We start from the raw sequence: 9,802 nt of genomic DNA, 5'->3' as shown, positions 1-9,802 counted from the left end.
CTCTTTCATAAGCTGACACCTGGGCAGCCTGATTTCACAGAGATCAAAATCTCCTTGCTTGAAAAGAAAAAAAAAAGAGGAGAGGTTTGTCCTCGAAAGAAGAGAAAATGACAGACGAGGGGGGAAAAAAGTGGAGGAAAAGAAATGAGGAAGATGAGCAAAAGTTCATAAAAACGGGTTAAATGGGTGAAGAGGTGCAGCTAAAAACACAAAAGAGAAATGACAAGAGAAGACAATAGCACAGATTGGAGCTACAGAAGGCAGTGATGGATAATGGCTGGCAGTGAAGGAGGTGTTTTTGCTGGGGGGAGTACTTCATGAAATCTCCCCTGCAGCTCACTGTCTGCACTGATGAAACACTCTGCTGCATTTTAAATCCTCCACCAGCAACCGCTAACATTCTGCTGCTGAGAGGGAAAAGTGTGCATTTCCCCTCTTTATTTTTTTTGCTGTGTGGCTGTGGTATGTGAATAACAGAAATGGCTTTGTTTGCAAAATGAAATGTTTAATAAAATATGTTGCTGATGCACGTAAAGATCAGCTCAGTGTTTCCCTTCAGTGTTATTGGATTTACATGCGCTGTAGAATGCGTTTCCTTGGAACGTGCTGCCCTCTGCAGTGTAGAAGAAATACCGCAGGGGAAGATATTTGTTGTCAAGAAAACACTTGTCACTACAAAATTAGGCGATTTATATAACAACTTTGCTTATGTAAGACAGGAAATGCCAAAAAAACTGTACATAACTGCACTACTTCTGCAATTAATCTTTCACAGAGGTAAATGTCAGGACAAAATAGCATCTCCTAAAAAAAAAATCACACAGATTCACTGCAGCCTCTCTCCACTTGGAGGTGGACCGTTGGTCGTCCGTTCTCCTTCGGCCGGGCCTCTTCTTGGCTGCCGCTCTGCTGACTCCGCTGAGCTTTCTCCAAGGCCTTTAATTGTCTCCGGTAGCGGCGATTTTCCTCGGGGTAGGAGACCACAGACAGAGGCAGTCTGCAGATGGCGGGGATCTCAGAGGAAATGAGGAGGAAGATGAGAGTCGACAGGCAGAAAGGCCACGTGCAGGCCGGTAATGCAAGCTGAAAGAAGGGGATGTCGTGGGAAGAGGGGAGCATGACACATGATATGAGAGACATCTGGGCGTTAGGGTGACGATTATGGAGTTTGACTTAGGGAAGAAAAAAAGTCTCTAACTTACCACGGACATCAGTTTTAAGGTGGCTGACGTCATGTATGCACAGAAAAGTGCTGGAAAGAGACAGTTTTTGATTAAAACCTTTCATCTACTTGACAAAGGATCATACGGTTCATCAGTCTTACCACATATTAGAGCCAGCAGGTGGGTTTGCCATGTTATCACGTAAAAGACTCCTCCAATGGCAATGCAGGATAGAGCGCTGTTATATCCCCACAGGCCTGAGTAAATATCCCCGTTAGGAGCAGCCAGAGCAAGTCCTGCACCACAAAATAGACAAGAACAGGATAATCTCCATAATCTGCATGAAGTATTATCAAATACAACAACTGCACACAGTTAAAAATTGAATGGGAATCTTGATTTGAGAGAACACGCCGCGGTTCATTCGCTCTAATGTCACGGTGCCCTTTGGAGAACCAAAGCTCGCAGCGTAGCCTCGGCAGACATTATGCATGCTATGCAAATGGTGGTGAGTCTTTTACCAGTAAACATGCCAGCAGCAGAGCCCAACATGGCATGAAAACAGATAGTTGGTGAGCAGAGCAGCAGGGCCAGAAGGATGAGACCTCCTGTCCAAGGACTGTCACAGCCGTACACCTGGCCAACGCCGACCGGCACTGACAGGAAGAGCTGCAAACAGGAAGCCTCCGTTTAAAGACCAGTTAGCACACTCTATTAATTAAGAAGCTTCAAACGTGGTCACTAGCGATCCAGATTGTAATGGGACCAGTAGCATTCACCTGAGAAACACTGAGGCCTTCGATGGAGTCGTTTGGATGGTGCAGACGGTGGTTTGGCTGAATATCCACCTGGAGGTGCAGAACAACTAAGTTTGCATCAATTTGCTGTTTAAGAGCTTTCTTGTATGTCTGTCAGGGCTCCACTATACCTCTGGAAAGTACGGATGAGCAGCTCCTGTAGCTGCAATGTGCAAACACACCAAAATGTTAAAGGGCAGGGTGAATATTGGGAGGTCCCATTTGCTGGCAATTGAAGACAAAGCACTGGAGACCACTGGGCTGTGAACAGAGGCAGGAAACACATTACTGATTGGGTGGAAGGTGGAACCTCACCAGGGTGACATTATAATCCTGACTTGATTGTTGTGTGTTTACCTAAAGGGTGGAGGTTCTATGTAATAATTTGAATGCCGAGATCAGCATTCCTTCTTTATGTTATGTTTGCTTCAAACCCTTCACCTGAACAGGAATCACCCAAACAATTAACAATGTGCTACTCTCAGCAGGGTCCTGTTTATCTTTTCAAAATCAAGAACCCAAGAGTATAAGTGTGAGGAATGACGCTAAGGAAAAGTCCCTAAATATGTTTAGGACCTATTATAATCTGCCAGCATTAGTTGTCATTTCAGTTCTCTGCTCCCGACATAAATGGATTTCAAACTAAGATTTGAAACAGTGCAAATAGCAAATGGCAAAAGCTGCAATTTGGGATAGACGTTGTGCGGTCCATCAGACTCAGGGATTAAACTGATGTGTCAGTGGTTTTATTAATTCACGACATCCTCCGTGTCTGTCACATCTGATGATGTTTCATATTTTAATTCTCGAACTCAAGTTTTTAATCTACTACAGAGTGAATATCGAATGGAAGTTTAAAAACGTATATGGCAAATCGAATATCTGTGTGAAAAGTCACATTTAGATATTTTTCCCAAATTGTTTTGCAACATTTACTATATGTGGCAATATATTGTGGTCTCCTCTTATGTAATAACCTCAGAAAAGCTACAATGGATCTAAACCAGGGGTGTCCAATCCTGGTCCTTCAAATTATCAGCTCATCATCAAGCTCTACAGAAGCCTGATAACGATCCTGATCATTTGAATCAGGTGTGTTGGAAGAGGGAAACATCTAAAACATGCACAATCGTGGCCCTCGAGGACCAGGATTGGACACCCCTGATCTAAACAGTACTGTCAGTGGTACTACTATTGCTAATATCTGCTAACAATCCCACCATGCAAAGTTTTATAGATGCAAAAATTAGAGCTGTGTCCAAACTCACTTCCCATTTACTACATGGTGCTCTACATTTACTGCCAGTCATTTTATCTGAGTGTGCAAAGTGTGAGTGTATACATGTCTTTGGTGTATATGGCTCTCTAAAATTGATCAGATTAAGGAAAAAAATCAGTTTATGGTGCGTATATATTACTTTCTGGTCACAATCTCTCTCTATGCAAGAAGTTACACAGAGACACAGAATAATATATTTTACTGCATTGTGGCACTGTTTTTTTTTGTGACAATTTTTCTTCCCTTGTCACCCAATTTAGACTTTATCCGCCCATTGAATGGCCTATTTTCGAGGGCATTTCATAGCATATACGTTAACAACATCCGTGCTCAGACACTCAAAGTGTCCAAGATGTAGTACAAGATAGTAAAGAGAGAGTGCTCTGATGATAGTGATAAACTGCATGAAGATTGCAGGTATAGCAGCAGTGACTAAAGGGGCAGTGGCAGGGAAGAGTCACTTTTTTAAATAAAAAAAACTGTAATCTTGAACATGGTTTCTGATCTTTGCTGCATTCTGTTCTCTTTGTCTGCTTCATGTTTACAATCTGGAGCAAATGGATTTCTCGTAGAGAGCACTCACCACAACATGGACATGAACACATTTGGCAGGAGAAGCCACCAGTACCAGCTTCCATTGGCAGAGAACACAGCCATCAGTATGCCGACCAGTGTTCCATTGTAGCCATATAATCCCGCCGATATGGCCTCCCTGAGGAGAATGTGACAGATGTGGCTAACATGAGTGCAAAACACAGGTAAATGAGAAACAAACTGTGAAAACAGCAAAGTGGGGAAGCTAAATAAAGTGCAGCTCGAGGGAATAGAAGTGAAAGACGGTGATAATGGCTTTGTGTAGGAGGAACACATGTTTAAAGATGAGCTAAAGAGAGATGCCATCTGACCTGTTTTGTCCCAGAAAGAAGGCCGACACAGTGGAGACAAGGGTCCCTATGAGACCGTTCAGAGCCCACCAGGGGTTCTGCAGGAAGAGGCCGACCGCGACTAGGAGCCCACTGAGAGGGTTGTTGATGAACATGACCTGGGCCACCCCTCGAAAGATGCAGTCTAGTAGCTGGATTACCACAGACTGTTCTGTCATAGGTGTCGGACAAGATTCTTAAGGCGCAAGTTATTGCTTTTGCATGCTGTAATTATTTTAAGTGCTGCAACATCACTGAGAAGGTTACAGATATCATCACTTACTTTTCACCCACTTTCCACATCGTTTCATGTCGCCTGTGAAAAACCCAACAGCTCTGAAGAAAAAGGAACGATCTGGAGCTTCTTCCTGTGACGGTGGATTGTTGTTGTCCATACTTGCTGTCATGTCTAAATCATTCAAAACATGTTTCCAGTAAATTACTGGCTACCAATATAGTGCAGCTTTAATCAGACTGAAATATATCAACAACCAGAGACATTCATGGTCCTCAGTAGATGAATCCTACCCACTATGTGATCTCTGACGTTCCCTGTAGCGCCACCATGAGGCTAATTTTGTTCTTGTTTTTCAGTGAAATGTCCTGACAACATTATCCATCTGGAGGTGTAGATAAGAGATCACTTTGCTGATTTGCATGTAATTAAAGTTCTTCTACAGGCACTGATTAAAACCGAAAAAAAAAAAAAACCTCACCTCTGTTCACCAAAATACCATATTCAGAAGTTTTTCCATGAAACTAATCTCTTAAAATGGCTCAGGTGTAGCTCCACACTTCGCTGCTGTAGCATGTGTGGATCTATGAATATGTAAATGAGTCGCTGTCTCTGCCTCCCTTCACCCCTCGGCTGTTTGCCTGCAGCTCTACCTGCCTGCTTACCTTCAACTCTGTTCAAACACTGTAAAACTACTCTGCACTGCACAATGGCAAGCTGTTAAATTGGAGTTATTCAGCTATGCGGTTTCTGAAGCGGAAACCAATTCTGAAGAAGAAGAGCGAATTGTACAGAGTCGCCCACAAGTCCATGTAGCAGAATGGTGTTGTATTGTATGTGCTGCAGTCTACAATGTCGATAATGTCCCAACAGTAAATACATTTGTGAACTAATACTATCCATTGCATCTTATCTGATACAAAAAGCCAGGACGGGATTGGTTCCTTGCGTTTGTTATGCATGAGTCCTTTAATCTGTGGTTTTGAGTTGCACGGTCGACATTAAAATGCTCAGCAAAGTTCAATTATGCTTATCCAGAGTCAAGTTGTGGTGGCAGCAGGCTAAGCAAGTTATTCCAGATGTCCCTCTTCCCAGCAATGTTTTCCAGCCCTTCCTGGAGGAACCTCAAGGTGCTACAGATGAGATATGGGGTCTCCTCTCAGTCGGACGTGCCTGGAACACCTCCAGAGGAAGGCGCCCGGAAAGCATCCCATTAAGATGCTCGAACCACCTCCCCGTGAAGAATCCACTGCCTTATCACAGCGGAGGGCTTCGTGTGTTCCTGTGATGCTAGAGAAGCTATGTTGTTGGGGACAGTAGCCTTTGATAGTGTCTTCAAGACAAACTGGTCCTAAAGGAGGGGCAAGACAAAGGGCGATTCAAAGACCCCCTATGAACAGCAAACATGAAACTTCAATACCTCGCCCGGCATAAGGAAAATGAGCCTGCAAGTGAGTCTCTAGTCACCGTCATCCATGAGGCTTGGCGTGGCACAGCCTAAAGAAGCAGGACGGAGTCACCACGGACAGATACAGAAGGCGGGTGAGATGCAGGCCAGGTGGCAGACATGATGAACCGTGACATCACAGACTCTGCTTATTGCACTCAGGATGATTCTTGCATATAGAGGACACCATATGGACGTGTTTGCATAACATCATGACTTTCAATGGAGGAGGTGTTTGAGTTCAGTTTCAAGAATTGTTGTTGCTGGATATGCACATCATAAATTTTTTTTTACCCCAAACTAAATAATTCTATCTTCATTCAGATGCACTGAATACACACAGCAGTAACACATCCCCTTTACCTGCCCTGTGTAGGTACTTTTCATTTGGTTAATGACTCAGTGAACACTTGTGTGAGAGCCGGCACTTAGGTTAGGAGCACCGCCCCTTGTAGGTAGGGTTAGAGAGAGCCCTCCCTCCTTATAAGCGCAGGTGAGAGCCATTAGTGCCTCTTTGTTTGAGGCCTGGTAGGTGTGTGGTGGGATTGCTGTGTCTGTGCAGGTAAGGGAGATTTTAGAAAGCAAGAACGGTTCAAACAACAAGAACGGTTTTGATGGGACTGCTGTGTCTGTGCAGAATTGTGGTGTGGCTGTTTTCCCTCTCAACTCGGTTTGATTAAGGCCCTGTTGGCCCATGCTGAAGAGGACATGAGTCAGCCTCACTGGGTCCCAGTATAAAGTCAGTCAGCTCCACCAGTGTCAGTCTCTTATAGAGCCAGAGATTGAGAAGAATTAATGCCAGACTGCTGCTTTGCCTGGACTGGATTTGCCATGTGGTCTAGTGGATGTGTCTCAACTGTTCTTATGATTGTGGATTGATAATCAGCTCATCATAAGTTGTCTACTGCCATCCATGTTTGCTTTGATGTCTGAATTTTATTGCTCTGTGATATTTGATCTCTATTGAACGATGAATTTGTAACCAAGAACCAACCAAGGATCTGCGGGGAGTACGTGTGGTATACACACCTTTCTTTGTATGCAGTGTGGTAGGTCTGAAGTGTGGTGAGCACCTAAACTAGTTTTTCGATTTACCTCAGTCTGCAGTGTTTGTTACAGTGCTTTGCAGTGATCACGGTGTGCACGTGGTGAGTGAGATTGGGTTTTGCAATAGCATCTCCCCGCGGTGAGTACCCTGTCTGATAGCTTTTTATATATCTTGCAACCAGTTGGTTCAGTTGCATTTTAGTTTTAAATGGTTGTTAATAGTACAATATTAAATGCTTGGTCTTAACCTGATTATTGTCCTTTTCTTTTATCTCCTTTTAATAATAAATACTGAGTTTTTGACTTGAATGCATGTCTCCGGCTCTCCTTGTACCTGTAAAATAATTTGTTTGTGGGTTCAGGCAGAGACCCTCACACTGGGGTTGGTCACACTTAGTATTTGCAATAATGATAATGTGATATTTTTTAATGTGGTTTTTGTGGTGTTTTTCAAGCTTTTAAGGAGACAGAGCTGTAGTGTGATTTAAGGTTGAAGTGACAGCAGTGCTCCAGTGAGGGGAGCTCCTCTGCTGAAAGCTACAGACTCAGTCACTGATGCTGTGATTCAGTCGGTTCAGTTTGAGGATTCAGTGTTCGTACAAGTAATGAACACCTGAGGATGCTGGCTTAGAATTTGGTGATCCTCATCATTAGGAACAAATTTCTACTTATCCAGTGAAGTGCTTATTATTTATGGTTGACTACGAGCTGTAGTGATCCCCTGACTTTTGCTGTTAGCATGCTGATGTTAGCAGTGAGCTCTGTGCAGCTCTGTGCAGCCTCACAGCGCTGCCAGCGAGGCTGCCGACTCTTCGTCTGTTTGCATCTCGAACTTTCCGTTGGCTGCTCAACAAAATTGAGTTACAAACCCCCTCATCACCTTATCTGCATCATGTCTTATTCATAGCGCTTCTGTGCCCTAATTTGGACCCTGATGTTATCAGATATTGTGCTTCTTGCAAATTACAGCCAAGTCGACGCCTCCCTGCACACAAACTAAATCAGTGTGAACTTGATTCCCCTTCGCTCCCTGAGGTGGAAACAGCTCCAGCAGAGAAGTGTGAGCTGAAATCTAAACCTCGCTGCCAGTTTGCCCGTCGTTTTCAGCTCTTTTTTTTTTACTTATTCTTAGTTATATATTTATTTTGAAGGAGCGATCAAAGCCGATTTCCCAAAGAGCTTCCAACTGTTACCGTCAACATCCTCAGTCACAGCTCTCTGCATGAAAGCCTGGCTGTGTTTATGTTGTTCAGTGAGCAGTGAACCTCTTGATCTTTCAGCTCTGCTGGTAGCCTCTTTTCTTCTGTGCCACAATACTTCCAAAGAGTCAACAAATATGGAAGCTACTGAACACAATTCTGCAAACAAAAGCTTAGAGTATCGAATGTAAAATGATCAATAACGTTCTCTTGTAAGCTGTTATCTAACAAAGAATGTGTCCAGAGGTAATTCAGGCCACGAGACGATTATCTTCAAACCACCATGTTGCTACTGCGTTGCATTGTTTTGTGTTGTTTCTGTTGTTTGAGAGTTTTGATAAGGCCCCTGGGATTTGCTTTTCCCCACAGCGCTACAGATTGCGGCTGCATCTTCCAGACTGTGGTCACATTCGTTCACCCCTGAACACCATTAGCAGCATTGATGCTTATTTACTCCCGTTATGATGAAAATAGCTTCTCAAAGCGGCAGCTTGTCTGATTTTGTGCTTTCATCCAAATAAAGTTTTGAAAAGTTCAGCCAAACTCTGGGTACATGAAACAACAATCTTAATATTCAGCCCATCGACCGATAAATCAGTCAGTTAACAGATAAGAAGATATAATTCTTAAAGGGGCACTGCCTCCAGACTTAAAGTAAAGCAGATCCTAGAAAATATTTGAAACAATTTAAACTTGGAAAGAAGTTAAACATCTGTTCAAGTTGTCAGATTCATCCTAGATGATGCATCACAGCCTCTTTATGGCCTCTGCAGACTTCCTCTGCCCTGACAGCTGTCACACCCTCCAGTGTCGCTCTGTTAAACAAATCTGACTGATATTAGGTGTGTGAAGCATTTTGCTGTCAAGTGTCTGCCTGTAATTATCGTTTCTTTTCTCTTGTAGTTAGATTTGGACTAACTAACCAACCTAGTAACAAACTGAAACTTGCATTAACAAGCTGCAAAGATCTGCTAGATGTTTAGAAAGGTGATTTATATGTCTCCTACCTCATTTGATTCACATTTTTCATGTAATTCATTACATTTTCTTCTACTTCATTTGCTACATTTGGAATAATTGATGCTGATTTCTGATTTAAGGTCTGTCTGATTGATTCATTTATAAATATCCCCTAGAGTGGGCTGCTTCAGTTACCCATTGTAGGATTTCTGTCTTACATACAAGAGCACTTTTACAAAAAATGAATGCACGCTGCATGAATCTGTTTAATTAGAGTCATAATAAAAAAATGAAAGAGGGAATCTTTCTTACCTCTCTGTGTAGACGATAAATCACAGATCTTTAATCTACCAGCCAAGTGAATGAAGGCATGCGTAACACTCCCAATTTTTTATTCTAATGTCTTCTACTTCCTTTGTCACATTTAGAATAATTGATGATAATTTCTGATTTAAGATCTGTCAGTTTTATTGATTTACAAATATCCCCAAGTTAGCAAAAGCAATGCACTTTCAGTCACATTGTAGGATTTCTGGTTTAAATAAAGCAGCACTTTTAGCCTGCATGCATTTATTCAATTAAAGTCATTATAAAAAATGAAAGAAGTGATTTTTCTTCTTACCTCTTTGAGTTGAAGATGAATCATAGATCTTTTACCTACCAGCTAAGTGAATGAAAGCATGCACTGCCTGATTAAAAACAACTGTTATAAAAGGATCTGTATGATTAGTGTCTATAAAAAAAGCCTCATC

At 42.5% G+C, this 9,802-nt stretch overlaps 1 protein-coding gene across 1 annotated transcript; it reads right to left on the bottom strand.

The window, feature by feature from the left end:
* Positions 1-237: 237 nt before the first annotated feature.
* On the bottom strand, positions 238-9,758 carry LOC103357986 (urea transporter 1-like). The gene is made up of 10 exons (XM_008282761.1): positions 9,673-9,758; positions 4,446-4,571; positions 4,145-4,334; positions 3,823-3,951; positions 2,092-2,221; positions 1,943-2,011; positions 1,685-1,832; positions 1,325-1,459; positions 1,203-1,252; positions 238-1,083 (listed from the first exon to the last, which is right to left on the bottom strand). Exons 2-10 carry the CDS (start codon positions 4,567-4,569, stop codon positions 817-819), a joined length of 1,242 nt encoding a protein of 413 aa, XP_008280983.1. The 5' UTR covers positions 4,570-4,571; positions 9,673-9,758; the 3' UTR covers positions 238-816.
* Between the last annotated feature and the right edge of the window lie 44 nt (positions 9,759-9,802).

Source organism: Stegastes partitus, unplaced genomic scaffold (genome assembly GCF_000690725.1).
Source record: "Stegastes partitus isolate 25-593 unplaced genomic scaffold, Stegastes_partitus-1.0.2 Scaffold285, whole genome shotgun sequence".
NCBI classification, from domain to species: Eukaryota; Metazoa; Chordata; class Actinopteri; family Pomacentridae; genus Stegastes; species Stegastes partitus.
This window is presented reverse-complemented; position numbering and strand designations above follow the sequence as displayed.

Coding starts and splice junctions, on each gene's coding strand:
- LOC103357986 (XM_008282761.1), bottom strand. CDS start 4,569: ATGACAGCAAGTATGGACAACAACAATCCACCGTCACAGGAAGAAGCT. Junction 2,222..3,822: donor GTGTTCATGTCCATGTTGTG/GTGAGTGCTCTC, acceptor CTCTGTTCACAG/CCCAGTGGTCTCCAGTGCTT. Junction 2,012..2,091: donor CTCATCCGTACTTTCCAGAG/GTATAGTGGAGC, acceptor CTGCACCTCCAG/GTGGATATTCAGCCAAACCA.